This window comes from Ceratotherium simum, chromosome 24 (genome assembly GCF_057802395.1).
Source record: "Ceratotherium simum simum isolate JZ-2026a chromosome 24, ASM5780239v1, whole genome shotgun sequence".
NCBI lineage: Eukaryota > Metazoa > Chordata > Mammalia > Perissodactyla > Rhinocerotidae > Ceratotherium > Ceratotherium simum.
The window spans coordinates 14,757,592-14,781,695 of NC_141923.1; the positions used below are offsets into that span (position 1 = coordinate 14,757,592).

Here is a 24,104-nt window from a genome sequence, read left to right on the forward strand (position 1 = left end):
TCTGATCTCTTCCAGTAACTTCAACTGTTTTCTCAACTGTGGTTTTTTTTTCATTTCATCGAGGTCACATTGGTTTATAACATTGTATAAATTTCAGGCGTACATCATTACACGTCTATTTCTGCATAGATTACGTCATGTTCACCACCCAAATACTAATTACAGCCCATCACCACACACGTGTGCCTAATCATCCCTTTCGCCCTCCTCCCTCCCCCCTTCCCCTCTGGTAACCACCAGTCCAATCTCTGTCTCTTATGTGTTTGTTTGTTGTTGTTTTTATTTTCTACTTAGGAGTGAGATCATACAGTATTGGACCTTCTCCCTCTGATTTATTTTGCTTAGCATAATACCCTCAATGTCCATCCATGTTGTCACAAGTGGCTGAATTTCATTGTTTCTTATGGCTGAGTACTATTCCGTTGTGTATATATACCACATCTTCTTTATCCATTCGTCCCTTGATGGGCACTTAGGTTGCTTCCAAGTCTTGGCTATTGTGAATAATGCTGCAATGAACACAGAGGTGCATGTATCTTTACGCGTTGGTGTTTTCATGTTCTCAAATGTGTTTTTTTCTCAAATTTTTTTATTGTGGTAAAATATATGTCAAATAAAATTTACCGTTTTAACCATTTTTAAGTGTAAAGTTCAGTGGTATTAAATATATTCATAATTTTGTGCAACCATCACCACCATCCATCTCCAGAACTCTTTTCATCTTGTGAAACTGAAACTCTGTACTCATTAAACGATAACCCTCCATTCTCCCCTCCCCACAACCCCTGGCAACCACCATTCTACTTTCTGTCTCTATGATTTGATTACTCTAAGTACCTTATTTAAGTGGAATCATACAATATTTATCTTTTTGTGACTGACTTATTTCACTTAGCATAATGTCCTCAAGGTTAATCCATGTTGTAACATATTGCAGAGTTTCCTTCCTTTTTAAGACTGAATAATGTTCCATTGTATGTATATATCACATTTTGTTTATCCCTTCATCCAAGCAACATGGGGTGCTTCCACATTTTAGCTATTGTGAATAATGCTGCTGTGAACATGAGTGTACTGATATCTGTTTGAGTCCCTGCTTTTAATTCTTTTGGGTCTGTCTTTATGCCAGTACTATGCTATTTTGATTACTGTAGCTTTGTAATAAGCTTTGAAATGAGGAAGTGTGAGTCCTCCAGCTTTGTTCTTTTTCAAGATTGTTTTGGCTATTTGGGGTTCCTTTAGATTCCATATGTGTTTTAGGATGGGTTTTTCTATATCTGCAAAAAACATCATTGGGATTTTGGTAGAGATTGCATTGAATCTGTAGATCACTTTGGGTAGTATTGACATCTTAACATTCCAGTCCATGAAATTGGACATGTTTCTATTTATGTCTTCTTTAATTTCTTTCAGCTCAAATGTATGTCTTTTGTTAGATCTTTCTCTTGAGGCTCAGATTGTCTCTAATTATCTCCAGTAAATCATCACATGACACCTCAAACTCACCATGTTCCATACCCTATTCATTAATGAAACACCTTTCTTCCTCATTCTCCCTTTATTCTAAAAAATTTCTTTCTCTCTCTCTCTCTTTGTCTCTTTCTCTGTTTTTGTCTCTCATAAACACACACATACATACACACACACAGCACACATGTGTGTATACTCATGGGCTTTCTATGCCATGGGTGTGCTCCTGGGTATACCAGAGATGCTAGGGGCCTCCTTCAGCCCTTATACCTCACAAGCCAACCCCCACCTTGGGTGGCCTGTCCTTGCTAATTGTAACTCGGACACATTTCTTGGTTCTCTGCCTTAGTTCTGAAGTCCCTGCACCATTCTATCTCCCTTATTCCTGGTCTGCCTCCATTCTGGTCTCACCCTCCCCCGTCATGATTTTCCTGGAGCTCTGATATGATTATGTCACTCTGTGCAGAAACCAGAGACTCCTCATTGACTGAGAATGAAGTTCATTTGTAGATTTTCTACCATGGGCAGGCCCTGAGAAGACAAAGAAGTCAGGATCTCTGCCCTTGATAGTTTCTCATAGTGGGACTGGGCTGGGCTGGGGTGGGGAGGGTGAAGACAGTCGCATTAACATCCAGTTATGAGAACCAAAGCTGGGCTGGAGGAAGGAGATGAAACAACTTTGCAAAGGAGCTGTGTGTCAGATTCAGGGACGTGGCCCCAGCCCGCACCTGCCTTCCAGCCTGATTCTCCCCATTCTGCCTGTGTTCCCGAGGCTGCGTGTACACTGGACCACTCGCCATCGCTGAGTCAAAGCATGTGCTGTTGTGCCCCCTCTTCCTGGAGTGTGTTTCCAAATCATAGGTTGTGTTTTTTTCCTTTTCGTTAATCAAGGCACAGCTCAAACAGCATTCTTCCAGGATGCCATTCCTGAATCCTGTGATCACTTTCCCACTGTACTTTCTGTTTCCCGCTCTTGGGGCACATGTTTTTGAGTCATTTGTGCACCTGCCTCTTTCCTTGTACCAGATGAAAAGCTACTAGAGATCAATGATTGTGTTTTAGGCAACTGTGAATTGTCCTCGGTTCTGGCTCGGTGCATTGTACCCTGAGGGGACTCCTCAGGAGGGGTTTGGTGGTGGATTATGTCTTGAGCGTTCAAGGGAAGCAGATCATGTAGGACTTAACTTACTGTGCACAGACACAAACTCACACTTGTCCAGCTGTGACACTGGCAATTCTCAGATGTCTGTCTTTGTTTTTCTTTCCAAACCAGTGCTTAGAAAGAGCCATGAAGTTTGCCTTTGAGGAGTTCCACCTCTGGTACCAGTTTGCTCTGTCACTCATGGCTGCTGGAAAAGTGAGTCACCCTTTGTGCTGTGCAATTCTCTGTGTCGGTGGTTAATGTCTTTGAATTCCAAGGGCTGATATAATACCTTGTAGAAGTCTAAACCAATTGTTTGAAACTGTCCTGTGATCATTTGTAAATGAACAATCAAATGTAATTATTTGGGGGCCAACATGGACACATCATTGAAAAGAAAAATTTCTGAATTATTTGCCTTTTCTAGCTATTGTAACTTCATCATGTGAAGATGTGGCTTAAACTAAGGCTAATTGTTCACACTGACCCTTTTACTCATTTGAGAGTATAAACTTACTCCTGGAGGTGGAATCTTTTAGTTATCTTTAGCAGTATATTATATTAGACAACACGTGACATTGGTTGACAGTGTGGGCTGTGGAGTCCAGCCGCTGGAGTTGAGGCCTGGGGCTGCCCTCATAGCTGTGTGACCCAGGGAGGTCCCTTAGTGTCTCAGTTTCCTCTTCAGTAAAGTGGAGTAATAATAGTACCTGCTTCATAGAATTGTTATCAGGTAAATGAGATGATACCCATAAGGTGCTTAGAATGACACCTCCCACACAGTACACACTCAGTGAAGGTCATAGCCGTTGTTCTTCTTGTTAATTTGGGCCATTTAGTAAATCTGCCATTTGGTGAATTGTTAAGCCTGAGATATAAGATTACTGGGGCTAAGTGGAGATGGAAATTCGGTATGGTATGCTTTAAATTGGATGGTTTATTTTTTATAATAACATAAGCCTCCACTGTCTTTTTTTTTTTCTTTCTTATTTTTACAATGGCCCCACAAGGAGGGAACAGAATTAGGGTGATTCCAGGGAAGCATTCCCGCTTGCATTAACCACAGTTGACTCCCCTGTCACTCAAGAGCCGCACACTCTGGCTATTGCCATCCCCAGGCCCCTGCGTGGCTGGGCTCAAAGTTGGAAAACCTCATGAAGAGGGCATCCTAACCAAAAACCCTTCTGGGAAGGCTTTAGTGTTTTGTTCTGTCAAAAATTTTGAGTTTCACAGAAATTATCTCCTTTTGCCAAGTCTGCTCGTGCCGTGAAGGTGCTTAAAGAGTGTATCCGTCTGAAGCCCGATGATGCCACCATACCGCTCCTCGCTGCGAAGCTGTGCGTGGGCTCCCTTCACTGGGTGAGTAGGGCTGTGGCTCTCTGCTCACGGCAGGGCTACCAACCTTCTTCAGTATATTCCCAGAGTACTCCAGATTTTTCTTTTTCATGGGAATGTGCTTCAAAGGTAGAAATGATAAGATAGAATTGGGATTTATATGCAGACGTATCTTGCTGTATGCAAGTAACGTAGCACTGAAAAAGTGTATGTCACTAAATGATTCGCTTTTAGTGGAGCCTGAGTTTTTCTATAAAGCAAAGAGTGACCCTCATATGTGGACCCAACTTTCTTCATTCCTTTTCCTTCACATGGGCTTTCCTCTTCCAATATTCTTGTTCAAATTTGAACTTGGGAATAACCTGATTTGTAACAGTTCTATACTTCAAAAATATACCATTTGAATAGAAAATAGAAAACTCAAACTAATTGCTGAGATGGTGGTAGAGATAATTGCAACATACAATGGAATTTTAATTCCTTTTCTTTAACTTTATGTCAAGATTGGTGATAAGAAGAATTTTCTCCAAAGACCGAGACATCTTGCTAAGGTTTTTTACCATTACAGTTCTTGCTGCTTGGTTTTTTCCATGTATTCTCACCCAGCAAGAGAAAAATAAGCCTTATGAAGAAAGTGCTCTACTTTTGTTAGATTTTACTTGGGAAAATGTGGAAGGAAGAAGGCATTTTGAAAGAGCAGGCTCTTACCTGAAACACACAGTTGCGAAGGCATTGTGTGGTCCGTGCAGGTTTCAATAATTTGGTGCTGCAAGTTGGGACAATGCCGGCCGGCCCTGGGAGTGGGTGGAGGAGGGGACCAAACACTTCGGTTTTGAAAGTGCCAATTTCCAGCTATGGCATTGTTCATTACTGTAACATATATCTCTCTAACCCCTAAAATAAACCTGACTCTTTTTTTTTAAAGATGAGAGTAACAAACCTTTTCTGTATATATTTTTTACATTTTTATTATTAAAATTTCCAAACACCACAAAAGTAAAGAGTATAATGAACTCTCATGTACTGTCACCCAGCGTTGATAACATCAACATTTGCCATACTTTGAAGGAACAAATCTTATTATTTTTGCCTCTAATGAATTGTGCAAAAGGTCTTATTGTGGGTGTAGTTTACAGGTGCATATTTTCTCATTAGAATCTGCTGCTGCGAGGTCCATGTGCTGTGCATTGTAAAATAAATAGATGGAGTTCTGGAATTTTTAACAGCTTGTGGGAAAGAGAATCCAACCCTAAATGGATTCTTTATGTCATAAAAAAAGAAAAGACTCAAGCACAAAACATTTCAAGGACTTTATTATTTACATATATATAGTTATTATATGTTCATTATTTATATGTATAAAATTCAACTTCTAAATACCTGGCACAACCTAATTACAGAACCAATCAGTAAAAAATGAAAGATGAAAATGGTAGAACCCCACCAAGTATAAAAGTGACTTTGGAAAAGAAGTCAAAAAAGCAATAAGGAAAACTTGAAAGGAAAAAGGCAAGGTGGGAATCCTGAGGATTGTTACCGAGGCTCCAATCAAGAAAACAGAATCACCAGAGTGGAATTGGAAGATCTGAGAGTTATTTTCACAGTGACTCATCTGAAATCTGTTTTTGGCAGCAGATGCTTATGGGAACTCGTGTTAGAAATTCTGCAGGTTGTTGTTTTTCACTTGTCTGGTTTTTCAGTTAGAAGAGGCTGAGAAGTTTGCCAAAACAGTCGTTGATGCGGGAGAGAAAACGTCCGAGTTCAAGGCCAAAGGCTACTTAGCTCTGGGGCTCACGTACAGTCTGCAGGCCACTGACGGTGAGAGGAGTTCCACGCCCCGGGAGCTGTTGATCCGCAGGGCTGGGCTGCCTAAGTCTGCCCTGTGGGATTCCCGCAGTCCCCCCCTGTCTCAGGAGGGTGCATAAGCTGGGTCATTCTGCTGGGCTGTCCTGTGGAGCCCCGCTGCTGCTGCTCTCCTAGCTCGGACTGGTTGGAGAAAGGGAGGGAAGGGGTGAAGGCCCTGGGCCAGCGTTCCCAGGCCCTCTTCACAGGTGTGTTATGCTGGTAGTGCACAGGGTGCCCTGCTGGCGGGTGCAGGGCCTCTTCTGTGAGGTGTGAGGTGAGCAGGGCCTTGAGAGAGGATTCACCCAACCCAGCCTGCGTCTGCCTCTGCCCCAGCGTTCAGCTGGGTGTCCTCATATGAAGGGATGTGGGTCTAAGGCACAGGACTGTAGAGGAGTTCAGGGCCAGCCTCTTCCAGGAAGCTTCCCTTGACTGGCCAAGATCTGCCCCTTCTCTGTTTGCACATTTTAATTCACAGATATGTACACGTGCAGTGCAGCAGCTCACCAAATACCCATGCAGTGATATTATACGTTTTGGATGTACTTAGAGGTTTGGTGGACAGGCTTCTGGCTATAAAAAATAAAAAATCTTAATTATTTTTTGTATACATAATGAGATTTTCAATTATATGTTTGCAGAAAGTGTAAATTGATAAATTGTTTTTCTGAACTCTTTATTATTTCTTTAACATTTTGTTGTTAAATATAACACAAATACAAAAAAAAAGTTTTAAAAATGAATGTATAATTTAATGAATGAGGATAATGCAAATATCCTTGTAATCACCACCAAGCTCAGGAGATAGAACCTTGCCAGCCACCTGGGGAGCTCTCCATGTGTCCCCTCCCGATCCCAGGCCCCCTAAGGGAAAATACCATCCTGACTTTTATATACTCACTTTCCTTTTCTTTCTTTATAGTTTTGCCATAGTTTATTTTACAAATTACCTTAAATCCTTCTTTCCTCTGCCCTAAAATATCAAAGCCCCTGGAGGAGTTTTGCATATCAATTGATTTTCAATAATGAATATTTTTTGGCTAATTTTTCATACACACATGGTATATTGGCAATACCCAGCACACTGTTTTAATTATAGTAGACTTTCAGTGAAGTGTGAGTTTAATGCCCTATATTTATCCATATAGATTTTTAGTTCAGACTCTACCCCTAATTGGCCCTGTAACTTTGGGAGAGTCACTTACCCCGTTGGACTGCATTTTGCATTCGTGGTTCACTTGGGTCATCTCGAAGGTTCCCTCTAGCTCACTCACTGTTGTTCTAAGTCAGCCATGGGTTATAGTCACATCTGGCCCTCTGGGGCAGCCTTCAGCTGTTCTCACTGTGATGTCAGGATGATATCTGCCATGTTGGATTTTAGATAAGGGCCTCCACCAGTTCCAACCATGAACAGGTTCTTCCAGGACTTTGTCTCTTGTCCCAGTAAAAAGTACCTTTTTAGTTCCTATGACAGACCCTAAAGGAGCCATTTCTCACGTGCTCCACACAGGGGAAGTGTTGGCTCACAGCAAGATGGCCTCACATTTTCCAGCTGATTTTCTGCCATCAGTTCTGGGTTTACCTGGTCTATCCCTTGTGTTCACATCAAGGTAGTAAAGGTCCTGGTTATTGTCCAGTGTGAATTAAACTGGCCTTTCATGGTATCAAGCTAGTGCCCTTGGCCCAGGAGCATAGCTTCTCAGTACCAAAAGGAACCCTGAAGGCCGTCTAATCCAACACCATTGGTGCTTAAATCTCTTCTATACCATCCCGGTAGAGCCAGTCTTCACTCAGGAGTCATATGCCTACACTGGAGAAACCAGATGTGCTCCTCTCTGGAGTTCCCAGCGGGTCTTTTGAAAACAGCCTGCTATGCCTGGGGGCACCAAAGTGACCAGCCCACCCATACTCTCCCCTTGGCGTCCTTCCACAGTTATGCCCAGCAAGTGCAAGCACCTTGGATTGGCCTGGGCTTCATTTCCAGTCTTCTACATTGCCTGGGACAGGACTGGGCACACAGGCACCCAGAATTTGTTGCCTTTAATCCACTCGAATGTATAGTTTTTGTGATGAGTTTTGTATTTGTCAAAAACTTCCTGATCTCCCATGCCACTGACTAATTGAACCCTTTTCTTAGCTTCTTTGCGAGGGATGCAGGAGGTCCTCCAGAGAAAGGCGCTTCTTGCATTTCAGAGGTGAGTGGGAGTTCATCTTTTCACTTGGCTGTGCATAATGACACCAAAGTATGATAAGTATAAAAAGAAGAGATATTTATAAAGATTATGTAAACAGTGTTTTACCCCTGGGAGTCTTTCATCTCGAGCACTGAACATACAGTATCCAAACTTGCTGCATCACTTGTTGCTGTGTAAATCTGCATTCTTAATCTGTTTATCCATTTGGGCACATTTTATTCATTCCTAATAAAGTGATTTCAGCTCTATGAAGATAGATACTTTGTATGTCTAGGGAGATGATTCCTTTTATTGAACAAATTTGTCATCACCTAGAAAAGGGATCATTCTTTTCTAGCTTTTTTTTTTCCCCCCCATATGTCAAGCTGCAGATTTTTATATTAAGAAAGGAAAAGGCAGACTTTAGGACAGCCTCTGAAATGCTATGTTAAGACAGTCAGGCCAGCAAGTCCCAGGCCCCTCCAGCTCCGCCATGCTCTGTAGCACCTTGTACTTGTCTCCAGCGTTGTGCCTTTCGTGAAGTTAGGAGAATGCCTTATGATTAGAGAATGTCGAGTGTCCCAGTGCTCTAACACATCCTTATTTAACTTGATCCTCACCCCTCACCGGTCAGGTGGACAGGAGAAGTAGCATGTCTAGTGCAGGTAGGGGCCTGAGATGCGGGAGTGAGAAGAGTTGCCAGAATCATGTAGCTATTAAAGTTAAGGTAAAATCAAGGTCTCCTGACTCTGGCCCAGCTTTTCTGGTACCTTCTATGCCACACTGCCCTAATTTTATTCTTATTGCAGGTATAATAAATCACTAAAATGAATCGTTGCCTGAAAGTACAGTCCCCTGGTGTCAAATCTAGAATTGTATTGATCCTGTCACCTTAACTATAACTGTTACACTGATTTCTTGGAATTGTATCAGAAACTTAGTAACTTATCTGAAAATTTCATGAGGACCTCTCAATACCTAAAAACCTTTGTTAGATTTCTTTTCTTAGAACTGGGGTTGCCTACGGATTTGTCACAGGGTACATGTTACTTTTTTCATGACATCATTATCATTCGGTGTCAGTTAGTCTGAAATTCTGTCATCTCATTTCTCTCCGTTTCCTAGCAAGCTTGCTGATAGCTTCTTCACTTTGCCAGTCCCAGACTGGTTAATGACAAAAAGTACCAGTTGACATCTGCAAACAGATCTCCTGTCTCTGTGCTAAGCTTTTGTTGATGTTCTTCAGCACGGAGTGTGGAAAGCATTTCCATTTCAAATGATTTGCAGGTTTAAATCCTCCAGTCCTAGTTCGTAAAACCCACACATGGATGCCTAAGAAAGTGGTCATTACGTCTGTTTCACTTTTCTTAAATGAGCACATCTCACTGGCTCTCTAAAAACAGCCATGGTGGTGGTCTGCCTTGAGCCGCCAGAATTCGTAACTTCATGTTATGTAACAGCTGTTCCATTGGCCTGAATTCCTTTTTGTTCCTTTTTTGCTTAGGTTTTAATTCAAGAGATTTTTAAAATATTAGTTCATATGGGAATAAAGAGTAATAAAATCCTACTAACCTATGTGATTATATTGGGGAAGGCTAACCTAAATTAGTATTTGTGTGAAATAAAGAATATTTTTCAAAGGAATAAAATTATTTTGGTTCATGTACACATTAACTTGGACTCTAATGCATGTAGACTTAACAAAAATCTATAAGGGATGGATTTTAAGTAAATAAGAATGATTTGTATTACGTCTTAAATGTAAATGGATATTTAAAAACAACTTGGATGAGAAGTATAGTCATGCGCCACATAATGATGTCTCGGTCAATGATGGACCACATATATGGCAGTGGTCCCATAAGATTAGTACCCTATAGCCTAGGTATATAGTAGGCTATACTATCTAGGTTTGTGTAAGTACACTCTATGATGTTCGCAAAATGATGAAATCACATGATGACGCATTTCTCAGAACCTATCCCCGTCATTAAGTGATGCATGACTGTACGTTTTTTACTATGTATTTTAAATCTTCTCCCTGCAATTCTGTTTGTACTATTGTTTGGCAATTTTTGTTTAAAAAGAAGACAGAGTAACTTAAAAAGGAGCGGGGTTGCAGATATAGTATGTGAAAATTAACTCTTAGTTATGACTGGGGTCAGAATTCAGAAAGATTTACTCTCTAGTGGAGGCAACAAGGTGATTCTTGAAGACGTCCCAGTTGCGTGACTACATTAATATTGAGACCCTCAGCTGTACGTACACTCATAATCTCGGCCCAAGCAGCTGAAGCAATTCATTTGCCCTGTACAAAAGTGTAGTGAAGAAAAGCACAACGTTGTTTGCAAAGCTTTCTGAAGATGTCAAATTGATCTGAGTGGCTTCTTCTGTGGGCTCTCACATCCTACAGAGAAAAGCGAGTCTGAAAACAGTTGAGAGCATATTTCAGTGACTTGACCCCCAGCATGCAGAAATCTGGGCTGATCCGTGAGGAAGGGGTGGCGTGGTGTCATTTGTGTTTGTCACTCAGTGTGGTATAGGGTACACAATCTCGCTTTGTTTTCCTCTCCCCCTCCTAGCTTGACTTTAAGTTTGAATGTGGTATGTTTTGTGTGTGCGGAGTGACCGATCATCCCAGTGTGTCAGGAACTGAGCAGTTTCCCAGAATCTGGGACTTCCAGTGCTAAAACCAGTAAAATCCTGGGCGAACTAGGACAAGTATGTGTGTAACTAATGGGAGGTTCCTGAGCAATATATTTAACCAGGTAGGTACATTTTTTTCTTAACTTAGTAATACACTAATCCCATGTCCACCGTAATCAGTACTGAAAGCAACTCCAAGGAGAATCGGCTAACAAGTCAGCAGGGTGATATGGTGAAGAGACCAGGCCTCAGAATTTCACTTCTGGCTTTACTTCTTTTGCTGGATGTTCTTGGACAAGGTGCTTAATAGTAGATGCTTCATGAATTATAGTTATTATTGTTACAAAGTATGTGGCTTATGGACCAGGGTCAAAATTGATCAGCCTTCTCTATATTCTTTGTTCAGCTCTAGCGGATGTTGGAACCGGAGTCTAGGAGAGCACTGGGGTAGACCTCAAGGCATTTTGAGTGTTAGCCAGGTGGTCTGGGAGGCCCATCCCATGCTCTCCAATAGCAGCCTGGCATACCTCTCTCAGGGCACTGCTCCCACTGCACTGTAATAATCACTGTAGGTCTCCCCCTCTGTGGGATGGGGGGGTGCTCCTCAAGGAAAGGCACTTGTATTTTTCATCTTCAGGCTCCCCAAAGGCTGGCATAGGGTCTGGCATCACAGTAGGTACTGCATGATGTGGATGGATGGTGGATGGTTGGATGGATGGATGGATGGATGGATGGATGGGTAGATGAGCAGATGGATAAGTGGATGGATGAGTGGATAGATAAATAGATAGGCAGCCTCGGTGGGCCAGCAGTCTAATAATTCTTTCTTTCCTTATGGAAGAGAAATTGAATTAATGGACGTGGAGGTGCTTTAACAAGGGAAGCATTTTGTGAGCGTCTCTGTGGTGACATTTTTAGGTCTCTGAGTTTCTCTTAGCAGCCTCACCAGGTGTTCACTGTATGGGAATGGGGTTTATGGGGCTGCTTTAAATTCATGTGCAGAGTCCAGCAGGCTTGCAGTTTTCAAGATCACTAATGTCCTTCCTCTCACTTGCATCGCTTGATGATTTCTGTCCAGCAAGTTTTCTGTGGGCATACCATAGTGGTTTTGTCATAGGAAGCATACCTTCTGAAGTTGTTCTGCACGACTGACGCAAGTTTTCTAGAGTCTACATGAGATCAACACCATGCACTTTTTCTTGGGCATTCTCCTTTATCCTTTTTTCATTCTTAGGCTAATGTGGTCAGTTTAACTCATTAGCCAAATTATTGAAATAAGATTTTCTAAAAATGTGTATGTTTAAGTTGTCCTTCATTAGGAATTTGGCGGTTGGATAGGCATTATTAGCCAAGTTGGCAATTCTTCAAATGTTGCCCTAACACACCTCAGAAATGCCAAAATTTCTGGCACTTCTGATTTGTTTCTTTCTCAGTGCTGTGGCTAATAGTTAATGATCATTTGATGAACTCAAGTGGGGCCTCTGGTCATAACTATCCATATCCACACCCTGAAGTCACCAGACCCTTGCCAGCTTTTCGCTTGCTTGGTGTTGGGCAGAGGCAGCCATGGTTTGATTTAACTTTATGTGTGAAAAATCTAAACTGGGCTGAGAAAAGTATAGCTCTGAGGAATTCTTTTTGAGGGTTATAGAAACTTGACTTTATTAACTGTGAAAGAAGATGAGATAAAATAAATAATGCTAAATAATTCAAAGTCTCTTTATAATTAATTTTGTATTCATCTTCCCTGAATAATTGGGAGAGACAGAAACCATGATGTTCCAGTCTTACTTTTTATGAACACCAAAGAAAAAAATTCTTTGATGTTCAAATTTGTGGAAAACCAATACTTGTAAAATAATAAAAACTGAAGCATACTGAGTAGGCCTCTGGTAGGAATAAGACATTTAAAAGGGCAACGCAGGCAAATACTCAGCCTCAGCCTCCTCCACTAAAGTGAGGAGAGTCCAAAGGCTGTGTCTTGAGGCAAGGTTACTGGTAAAGATTCCCCAGGAAGGGGAATTTAGGTGCTCTGCTCTTAAGATTAATAAAAGGACATAGACGCCCCCCCGCGTTCCCCCAGTCCCTCACATGAGCTACCACATCTGCCCCAACAGTGCCCTGGATTGTGGGACTTCGCGTATTTTCTGGATGGCAAACACCTAGAGGACTTTTGAGCTCTTCTCCAGATGGACAATTCCATTAAAAGACCTTAATGCTGTAGAAAGCCATCCTTGGCATGTTTGCCTTGGCTGAATCCATAATGATTTGGCTTTCTTTTTTATCTTGAATTTGTTTTATGCTGGTAGAAGATCCTCCTTTAATCACAGAATGTTGACAGAACAGCCTGAAGGTTTGTTTACTATCTGGGTTCCACTTGTTTGTAGTTAGTCTGCTCTATAGTGCCTTTTAAAAGAAAGTAAAAGTTTGTTTTTCTCTTCCCACCAGACTGTTAAACACAGAATTATGTCTTGTGTATAGTCGTTTTGAGTTGCTCGTGGTGAAATGCAATTGACTTTCACATAAAAGCAAGAATGACCATCTTTGCAATCAAGTGGGAGGCCAGGACAGCCTCTCCCATCTGGTGTCAAACACCGATGAATAGAACTAAGCCTAGTGTCTGGCCACAGAGCCTTAACATGTCACAGTTACATGGATTAAATTAGTAAACTGCATGGAACTTAGCAGAAGCTTCAAAAAATTGAACGAGTATCCTTCTTTTCTCTCTGTAGTTCATAAAAAACCAAAACCTCATTTTATAAGCAAAGCCTGGTATTTGATTTTCATATGGTTTCTCAGAAATTCAGAGATTTGGATGAAGTAGCATTAAGGCCAAGCCAAAACTTAACCAAAGCAGCCCTCACCTTGCCAAGTACACTCATGGCCTCACCGTGTCCCAGCATGACACGTAGGCCTCTCCTGCTCAGCCCAAGGGAGACGTCTGCTGGGGAGGTCAGGCCTCAGGGCCTATGGATTCCTCACCTCCAGGCTCCCCCTCAAAGCCAAAGATCATTGGCTGCCATTTCAGATGCTAGACAAAACACAGAACATGCTCCTGTGTCGTGCCGATATACAGCGGTAAGAGGGAAAATGCATTACATTTGTTAGTAGACAAAGGAAAAGAGTTTAAATGAAACATTAAATAGTTAAATATATGGCCTTGGCATAAAAGTGCAAATGAAAATACTTGTTGGATAGAGAAAGTAAAAATGGCCTCTCATGTACTAATAGCCATAAATACTTTTTCAGGGCCCACAGCCTGTCACCTACAGATCACCAAGCAGCTTTCTACCTGGCTCTGCAGCTTGCCATCTCCAGACAGGTCAGTGTCTCTGATGTTCCCTAACTTGGTGCACGCTCTGTCTTGATACAGTCCCTTCAGCCCTTTGGTTTGAGAGAGTAGCTGATCTTCCTTCGTTCGTAACCTGGAGCCAGGAACTCTTCTCAGAGGATGCTGGCTCCCCACGGTGAAGACCTGGTGTTTAATCAGTTTAAGCATCGCTGTGAAGACACAGGCGTGCCAGGCTCTGCTTTTGGAGATTAAGTCCACAAATCTGTATGACCCAACCTGGGGTCAGATGGCAACAGGGGATGCAGCTCGTGGCATGTACCGTGAACCCGGGAGTCCTCACAGAGCTTTTGTCCCTTGTAACAGAGCTCAGTGCTGAGCTGCATGGTGGGGATTTAGTCACTGGTTGGGGCCTGATTGTCATAAGGGTGTTGGTGATTGACAGGAAGATGCCAGCAGGCATAGACAAAAGACACCAGTTCCTTTAAAATATGTAGAGGATGTGAACAATTACACACAGTGGCTCCTAGAAATAGGAGCATCAACAGTATTCTCCTTGCTGGAGGGGCAAGCTTTGCTGGCCATCATCTTCCCAATGGCAGCTTCCAGAAGCTGCCTTTGCCATTCTTGTACCCTTCTGTCTCCTCCCAGCTGTTCTGGAGACTCTGGCTGCATGCCTGCCTGCCCCCAGGTGCAAGACACTGGTGGTAGCCCCAGCACATTCCTGAGTGCTGACTGGAGGGTGAAAGGAAGGTCAGTGCCCCAGACATGCCACTCCCCTGGCCAGCCTGGGCCGCAGGCATGCTTCTTTCTTCCTGGAGGCCTGGGAATGGTGTTGAGAGGTGGCTCCTATTGGTGACCTGGGGACTGAGGAAACCAAGATACCTCCTCTGTAAAGGTCCTTTCACCCGGCGTGGTGTGGCTCGCAGCTAGACTGATGAAGAGCTGCTGCTGCAACACTGTGGGCTGGTGATTGACCATCTGGTCTCTGTCCTCCACCAGGAACTTCTCTCACCTCCTCCGTGAAGCCTCCGTCCTACAGCAGCCTGCACTTCTCCTTCCTCTTGCTCAGCTCTCTTGTTTCAGTATCTTTCCACTAGATTTTAGGTTCCATGAGGGCAGGAACCCATGTCTGTCGTCATCATTGCTTTACCCTGGCGGCTGGAACACTGCCTAACATGTGTTAGGCACTCAGTAATACTCGTTGAATGAAGGAGCCAGCTTTGAATTCCTTCAAGTCAGCTCTCCCTTAAGACCATCATTTTGAACCCTTCATCAGTTTGTTCCTGATTGCTCTGGTCGTCCTGCAAATTGACACCATTGGTATACCTGCTTTTCCAACCTTCCATAATACCAGGCTGAGTGGTTATAACAGTAGGTTGTCACCCTGAGGAGTGGATAAGTAGATGGAGCCTTGTGGGGGCAGCAGCAGCCTGGGTGGCATGCAGCATGACAACACCAGACCTCTGTGGGAGTGTTTCCCTTCCGACCAAGGGTATGGGGTTGTGGCCCTCTTATCTTTAGAGCCAATGCCTTTTGACCAGGAAGAGAGGAAGAGAGAGGAATCAGAAGATCTAGAGCCACTCTCATCTCAGTCACTCAATGGCAGGGTGACCTTGCTCAAGTCGTTTCACCTCTCTAGACTTCATCTTCCTCCCTGTAAATGAAGGGTTGGACCAGATGATTTCTCTTCCAGCTGTGATAGCCATGATTCTAAGGTACAAAAGCAGAAAGCCTCTATAGCCAGCATTTATAACTGAAATCCATCAAAAATGGAATTTCAGAGAGGAAAACGAATAGATTTGGGAAAGACAGAAGTCATGGCTTCCTACCAAGGAGTGAGGTTACTGAGGGTTTAGGAAGAAGCAGGATTGTTGAGAAGAGGTCCAGCACAGGGACTGGAGTTGGAGGGAGGACAGGAAGGAGTCCCTGGGGCAGTTGTGTAAGAAAGCTTCAGTCTTGAGCGCTATTTCAAAATCCAGCTTCAGGTTCTAATTCTCCCTGGTCACTGTGAAACCTGCGTGGAATCTTGGGTGTTCAAATATCCACCATGTATGCATTTTATCAACCCCTGTGCTTGAGGATTTTGGAGAGTCTTCAACAGCTGTTGCATTTTAAAGGTTAAGGTTGTGTCTGGTCCTGCTTGAATTTGGATACATCTGCTTTGTATGTGGCACTGCAATTTGCTTCTTGGATGGAGTTATTTTAGCTTGTAGTTTGGAAAGATGTGGGGGTTTTGTTTGTTTGTTTGTTTGCATATTTCCTTGATGTCTAGTGGAGAGCCAGGACAAAGCAACTTGAAAAGAATCACAGATGTCTGATCCTTTGGGAAGCTCTGTAATGTTAAGCACTGTAGTTTCAGTAATACTATAAAAAATGAGAACAGTTCAGCTAAGGCAGTTTAATTCCACTAAAAACTTCTGGCAATTTTTATGTGTCTCCATTTAGAGTGAAATTATCTCTCTTATAATCAAAAGTAGATCAGTTTTATGGAAAAAGAGAATTTATTTAGGGAGAAATAAAAGATTTGGTGTTGGCAGTCATACAGAGAAACAGTTTCCACTATCACTTCATCGGTCATACTGTCACTTGAAAAGGGCATCTGTTTTCATGTTTGTGGTTCATATCCTGGGGCTGTCATAAAGACAGCTTAAAATCTGAGTGTGGCACAAGGTGAAACAACTCTTGGTATTTACAGAGAATCAGTTATTGAAATGGTGGCTTCGTGCGTGTGTGTGTGTGTGTGTGTGTGTGTGTGTGTGTGTTTAAAATCTTTTTTCTTTTGTTTTAAACCAGATACCAGAGGCCTTGGGGTATGTCCGCCAAGCTCTTCAACTTCAGGGCGATGATGTGAACTCCCTGCACCTCCTTGCCCTCTTACTGTCAGCACAGAAGCATTACCACGATGCTCTGAATATCATTGACATGGCGCTGAGTGAATATCCAGAAAATTTTATGTAAGTGATCCTGGGCTTTTATTTTCCCTTACTCGAAACATATTAAATTTACTTCTTCCCCCTTCCTTCTCTCCAGTCTATCTAATTTAAGTCCTTCATGGGTAAATAGTACAAAATTCCCTTCACTCTTGTTTTTTCATGATATTTAGAAACAAACATAGTCTGTTAGGCCAACCTTATTAAGTTTAAATACTTGATCCATTCTTTCCCAGTGTGTACCCTGGGAGTGTACAAGATGATTTTAGATGGATTGTGCATGATCATTTTTGTTTTAATAGTTATACATTTTTAAGTGTACATTAGAAAAAAATGTAAGTGCATTTAAAAGTGTGATTTCATGGAAATTATTGCTCAGAGGGAAACTAAGAATTTCCTAAATAAATTTTTTTAAAGTCAATTTAAAGAAAAAAATTAAGTAAATACATATATACATGGATATGGCAGACGCTATGTTGAACAAACTCCAGTGACTGAAATTTGGGAAACATTGCTTTATAGCTTGTTTGTCTTGCATTTCCAGGGGCTGTCACTAGTTCCGAGTGACTATTCTATTTTAGGCAACTTTGATCAAGATACCTGACCTCTTTGTGCTTGGTTTTATTCTCTGGGAAATAGAATTCCTTAAATCAATCAATCGATATTTGTACATAACCTAAGAATTGTCATTATAAACTGCCACATGTTTGAGTTATCTACTTATCTTCACGTCTTTCCTCCGAATCCCTGAATCCAGGCCTGTTGTTTAGGCTTTGTTGAGAAGGACATTGTCTTTTGGGCTACTTGGTTCCCATTTTATCCTCAGTGGAGTAGCTTAGTAACCAGTACACAGAAGCTAGAAACAGTAAACACTCCTGCAGGCTGGCAGGTTCTAATTGTCTAAGTGGCAGGGTCAGTAATGGGGCGGGGGAGAGGGGAAGGAATGTAGCTGGTGGCCGGGCTGGCTCTTCACTTTCAGAAATAAATGCCATTGCAAATCTGAGTGGATTGGCTTTGGCTTTATTTCTCTGCCTCATCACCTCACTGTGTTTTTAATCAGTGCATTTCAGCAGCTCTCCTTGGAAAATTGGTTCACACATTTCCATTACAAACATTTCTTTGTCTTCAAGTGAAAAGGGCACTTCTCTTCCCCCCATCGAGAAAATTCTCATTATAATCCAGGAAACCTCTGACTAGAGATTTCTTTTGTAGGTTCAGCTATTTATGCAGAGTGAATTAAAGAGCTTTGCTTCAGTGTTTTACTTCTTGCAGATCTCAAACTTGCTCTTTTGCACAGCGAGTATATTTCTGGGTTTATCCAAAGCTGGTTAGCCCGTGGAACCTTAAAGTGGTTAAAGCACTTTGAAAAATACTCGGTCCTTTACCCATCAGTAAACTACAACCTGATGCAATTGAATTCAGTTTCTCTCATCAATATTTATAAAGTAGCGTTCCCTGCCTTCCACCCCCAACACCTTCCTTAGACATTAGACACCAGCATGTGGCTCCTGCATCGACAGCCTAAGGTGTCATCCGAGAGGAGCCTTATTAAACTAATAACCACACCACACAGTAAGCAGTAAACAGTGGTGGCTAATATGGTAATGCCTCCAAGTGACAGCAGCTGACAGCCTTTTCAAGTAGTGTAAGTAAGGAACAGCAGTAGAGATATTTGAGGAATGCGAGCCTGTTATTTTAATGTTAAGCTGTAAGCTCAAAAAAGCAAAGCATATGGCAGCAGGTCTGAGAGCAACCGATGACTTGTTTGCTTTTTAAATATTTGTATTTTTTCCTTTGTGATGGGAAACTTCTTCCCAAGAATACTTTATTAAAAGTTGGGGCCAGATGTTGTCAGTGGGTCCCATGGTCTCTTCCCAACCTGGGTAAAACATTTTAACACCAACCTAAACAAAACGATGTGGGCACCTGTCCCAGCTGCCAGGGAATATTATCTGTTTGTTTGTGACGTGCTTGTCTCCAGCAGAACTATAGGCTCTCAGAAGCCTGGGAATGCCTCATGTTTCTTGTGTGCCACCAGCCATAGCTACCACAGACTGAGTACGGAGTTGATGTTTCGTCAGTACCTGCTAGATGGAGGTGACAGCCCTCCCCACTGTTATGGTCAGGCCTGTCCACCTGTGGAACAGTTAAACTGCTGAACAGAGAATTGATTTAGCTAGCCTCATAGCCTGATGCAGATGCAGAGAATTACAGAACTTTTTGGTCCCTGTTAAGATTATTCAAGGTGCTTATACACCAACTTTTATCATTTCATGGTGACAGTAGGATGGGTAATACTTGAGAGACTGGCTGTCCCTCCAGGGGCATTCAGCTGTCTCAGCTAGTGCATTTAAGGCATCTGTACATGGTGATCAGTCAATAATTGGTATGAATTCATGTTATTATTACTGCTACTACTACTACAGTGTTTTCAAATATGATATTTTAGAATCCTTTAAAATTGTTGTTATTAAATAGAGTAGAAGCAAAAGAATATTTGTTGAATATATTTAAAATAATAATACAACTAACATATGTACAGCTGCTTCTTGTATGACTCTCTCTATGTTATCCCCTTGCCTTGGCCCTCATAGGTTAACCACCATCCTGAATTCCATGTTGAGCATTCTCTTGTGTTTCTATACTGTTACTGAACCAGGTTCATTTTGCCTGCTGCACAATTATGCCAATCACCTAGAGGACGAATTTGCAAAGAGAAAGGGTTTATTCACAAGGCAGCCAAGTGAGGAGATGAGAGAACCAATCTCAAATCCACCTCCTTGAAAAATGGAGATTAGAGATATTTATGGGATAAAGGGGCGGCGTGGTCTGAAGTGGGAATAGATGATTGGAGGTAAGGAGACTTGAGGTAATTGATGATCTGCGGAAGTGTAGTCAAGCTTTATGGCTCTTCATAGGATGCATGTTCAAAAATAGCGGTGTTAGCATGATATGAGGGTAGAGTTTTTAGCTCCCTGATGTCAGGAGATCGCTTATTGGTCATCCGTACAAGCCAGGTTGATGAGTTGGTGGTCTCAGCCACCTGAACTGGACAAGTAGTTGACTCTCAGTTCCTGAAAAACTCAAGCACTTGTTACCATGGTGACCAAGGCATCAGAGATGTTATCTATAAGGGTGGTTTTTAGTAATGCATTATGTAACTACTTTTGCAAACAGATAACTAACTGAGTCTAGTTAAAGCAAGTTGGCCCCTGGTTTCAATACCATATATGTTTGTACTCCTAATAATAAAAATTTCCAGTTTTGCATATTTAAAATGTTTTTTAAGGGATATACTGACTATCCTTATATTACTTGCTTTCATTGCTTAACATTATGCTCCTGAGGATCATCCTTATTGCATATAGTAGCAATTTATTCATTTACACTGATGAATAATACTTTATTATATAAATTTACCAAGATTTATTTTTCCAGTCTACTATAAATGGATATGTGGGTTGTTTTCAGTTTTTTGCTATTATGGACAATGCTGCTGTAAATATTCTTGTATGGGTCTCCTGGTACACACATGCAAGCGTTTCTCTAGGTGTACACCTAGGAGTGAAATTGTTGGGTCATAGGATATGTGTATCTTCAGTTTTACCAAATAATTCCAAACTGCTTCCAAAGTGGTTGTGCTGGTTTACAATCCCACCAGCAGAGCCCAAGAGCCCACGTGGCTCCAACACTCGGTGTTGTCAGACTTATTTTTGGCAATGTGGTTGCTGGTTAATGGTATCCCATTGTGAGTTTAAGTTTTATGTCCTTTGTTATTCATGAGGTTAAAGACATTTTCATTTGTTTATTGGTCACTTAGCTTTTCTCTTTTGTGAAGCACATGTAGAAATCTTTCCTCTTTTCTAATTGGGTCGACTTGTTCATTCTAATTTGTAAGATTTCTTTATAAATTATGGTTACAAGTCCTTTTGGTTTTTATATGCATTGTAAAAATCTTCTCCTAATCTGTGACTTACTTCTCTTTGCCTTCTCTTAACGATGTCTTTTTGTGAGCAGAAGTTCTTATTTTTAAAGTAGTTCAATTTATCAATTATTTCCTTTATGGATAGTACTTTCTGTGTCTAGTTTAAGAAACCTTTCCCTTCTCTGGGATCATGAAGATAGTCTCCTAAGTTATCTTCTGTAAACTCTCTGTTACCTTGCACGCTTAACTCTAAGGGTCCATCTGGAGCTGATTGTTTTATGTCTGTATGGTGTGAGGGATCCAATGTAATGTTCTCCCGTATGGATGTCCAATTGTCTCAGCATCATGCGTGGAAAAGACTCCTTTCTGTTGCTCCATGGTGCCGATGAAGTCTTAAATCAAATGTCCATGTGGGGGAGGGTGCTGTGTCTGAGCTTTCTATCTGGTTCTGTCGGTCAGTGCGTCCCTCTCTGTGTGAGTGCCACTGTTTCTTCACTCTTACAGCTTTGTTATGTGTGAGGTAGGTCAGTCCCTTTAACCTGCTCTTCCGTTCAGGAGTGTCGTGGCAATTCTCAGGCCTTCGAGCTTTCAGAGAAATTTTCAAATCAGTTTGTCAAGTTCTACAAAAAAAAATCTGTTGGAATTACATTTGATCTAATAGCTCGGTTTGGGAAGAATTATATATTTATGACAGCGGGTTTCCAATCCATGGCCATTATATCTCTCTATTTAGGCCTTTAAAAAATATTTTTTCATGAAGTTTTATGATTTTCTTTATACATATTTTGCCTGTTTTTTACTAGATTTATTTCTAGTTACCTGAAAAAATCTCCATGCTTTTGTATACAGTATATATCTGCAGTAATTTTTTTTTAATCAAATTTACTATCTACTTATTGCTAGTGTATAGAAAGGCAGCTGGTATTTGTACATTCTTTTTGACCCAACAACCCAGCCAAACCCTTATTAATTCTAACAATTTGTATATAGATTACTTTGGGATTTCTATATAGACAATTACTTTTATTTGAACTAATTAATATTTAGTTTCTTTTTCTCTAATCCTTTGACTTTTTTAAAATTTGCCTTACTGTACTAGTTAGGACCTTCAGTGCAGTTGCATAAAATTCTTTCAATGTTTGGCCATTAAGAATGTTTGTTACAGGTTTGTTTATAGATACTATTTAAGAGGTTAAGGAAATTTCCTTCTTCCTGGTTTGCTAAGAGTTGTTCTTTTTTTTAAATCATGAATTGGTATTGATTTTATCAAAATGCTTTTTCTGTATTTATTGAAATGATTATATGGTTTTACTCCTTTAATCTGTGAATGTTACACTAATTGATATTTTTAAATGTTAAGTTGACCTTGCTTTCTTGGAATAACCCAACTTGATCATGACATATTAGCTTGTTTATGGGTTTAGTTTACTAGTGTTTTTAAGAACATTCACATTTATGTTCATGTGTGAAATAGCTTGTAATTTTCCATTCTCGTTATATGTTTGTCTGGTTTTGGCATCAAGGTTAGGCCAGCCTCATAAAATGAGTTGAAGTAGTTCTTTTTTGTGTGTTTTGGAATCATTTGTGTAAGATTGGAATTACTTGTTCCTAGAATAATAAGTTTGGGTAGAATTTGTCTGTAAAACCATCTGGGCTGGTCTTTTCTCTATGAAAGACTCCTGATGCTTTTTAAAAAATGATTATATGATATTCACCTTTCTTACTTCTTAGTTTATTAAGCTGTGTATAACATATAAGCTGTAATATGTAACATATATATTTTAAGGATTTATCCATTTCATCTAAATGTTAAATTTTATTGGCATAAAGTTGTTCATAATGTGTTTTAATCATCTATTTGTTATCATACAGCCTCGGTGGTTAAGTCTTTTTCATTCCTAATACTGTTTAAAGTCCCTTCTTTTTTTTCTTGAATACTCTTGCCAGAAGTTTGTCTGTGACACGGATCTTTTCAAAGAACCAGCTTTTTTATGGTCTCAGCTGTATGTTTACTTTCTCTTCCCTGTATTTCTGTTCTTATTTCTGTTATTTCCTCTCTTCTCTTTTTATTTCAGTTTGTTCCATTTTGTTTTATTTGGTTTTCCTTCTTAATCTTTTAAGTTGGATGTTTAGTTCATTATTTTTTTGTCTTTCTCATTTTTCTGACATAAGCCTTTAAGACTAAACATTTCCCGCTAAGTACTGCTTGAGCTGTAAATCACAATTTCAATAAGTGAAAATTTTGTTATTATTTAGGTCTAAATAGTTTAAAATTTCCATTATTCTTTTTTGACTCATAAGTTGTTTTAGAACCTTGTTACATAATTGTCAAATATATGGGTTTTTTTTTTTTTTTTTTTTACTTATCTTTTGTTAATGGGCTTATAATAACTTCATGGAATTGGGCTGAGAGACTATAATCTATATAAATTTGAAATTTTTTGAGACTTTTTTATGGCTCAGCATGTCATAACTTCTTGTAAATATTCTGTGTGTGCTTGAAAAGAATGTTTTCTGCATTTTTGGGTAAATTTTTATATATTTTATTAGATGAAGCTATTAATTATACTATTCAGATCTTCTTTATTCTTATTGATGTTTTCTGTTTACTGAATCTATCAATTATTGAGCAGAGGAATCTTGAAATCTACCAGTAGGATGGTAGGTTATCCCATTTCACCACATAGTTAATAGCAATTTTTGCTTTATATAGTTTAAAGCTATGCTATTAGGTGCATATAAATTTAGAATTGCTATGTCTTCCTGGTCAATTCAACCCCTGATCATTATGTAATAAGTCATGTAATTCATTTTGTCTCACGGTCTATTTTATATGCTATACACACGTATCTATATGCATATATTCACCTGTATGTGCACATATACATATATACACACACAACTATTTGTGTGCGTGTATACATATGCTTGGAACATCTTTTTACATTCTCTTTGAACTTTCTATATTCTTATGTGTTAGATGTACTCTTGTGCTCATTATATATAGCTGATTTTTTTTTTAACTCAGGCTGACAGTCTTCTCTGAAATATCTAATTCATTTCCCTTTATTGTAAATACTGATATATTTGTATTACTATCTCCCACCTCACTTGTACTTTCTATTTGTCCTGCTCTTTTTTTCATATCTTATCTTCTCCTTTCCTACCTTCTTTTAGATTATGTTTTTATTACTTATTTTTCCTTTACTAATTTAGAAAAGAACCATTCCATTTTGCTGGTGGTTGTTTGGTGATAGCCCTAGAAATCTTCGTGAGGGTCTGTTTGCTGGCAAACTTTCTCAGTTTGTGTCTAAAAATATATTTGGCTTTACTCTCAAAAGAGATTCTT

The 24,104-nt window shown here is 40.4% G+C and overlaps 1 protein-coding gene across 5 annotated transcripts in view; it reads left to right on the forward strand.

Moving 5' to 3' along the window:
• TTC7B (tetratricopeptide repeat domain 7B) overlaps positions 1-24,104 on the forward strand; it is a 248,951-nt gene that overhangs the window by 140,428 nt on the left and 84,419 nt on the right. For all 5 annotated transcript variants that reach the window (XM_087448059.1, XM_087448057.1, XM_087448056.1 and 2 more), the window contains exons 10-15: positions 2,744-2,827; positions 3,866-3,970; positions 5,647-5,764; positions 7,926-7,983; positions 13,858-13,930; positions 16,694-16,854. In XM_087448059.1, the coding sequence (XP_087304185.1) occupies positions 2,744-2,827; positions 3,866-3,970; positions 5,647-5,764; positions 7,926-7,983; positions 13,858-13,930; positions 16,694-16,854 (599 nt within the window). The remainder of the gene's footprint in view (positions 1-2,743; positions 2,828-3,865; positions 3,971-5,646; positions 5,765-7,925; positions 7,984-13,857; positions 13,931-16,693; positions 16,855-24,104) is intronic.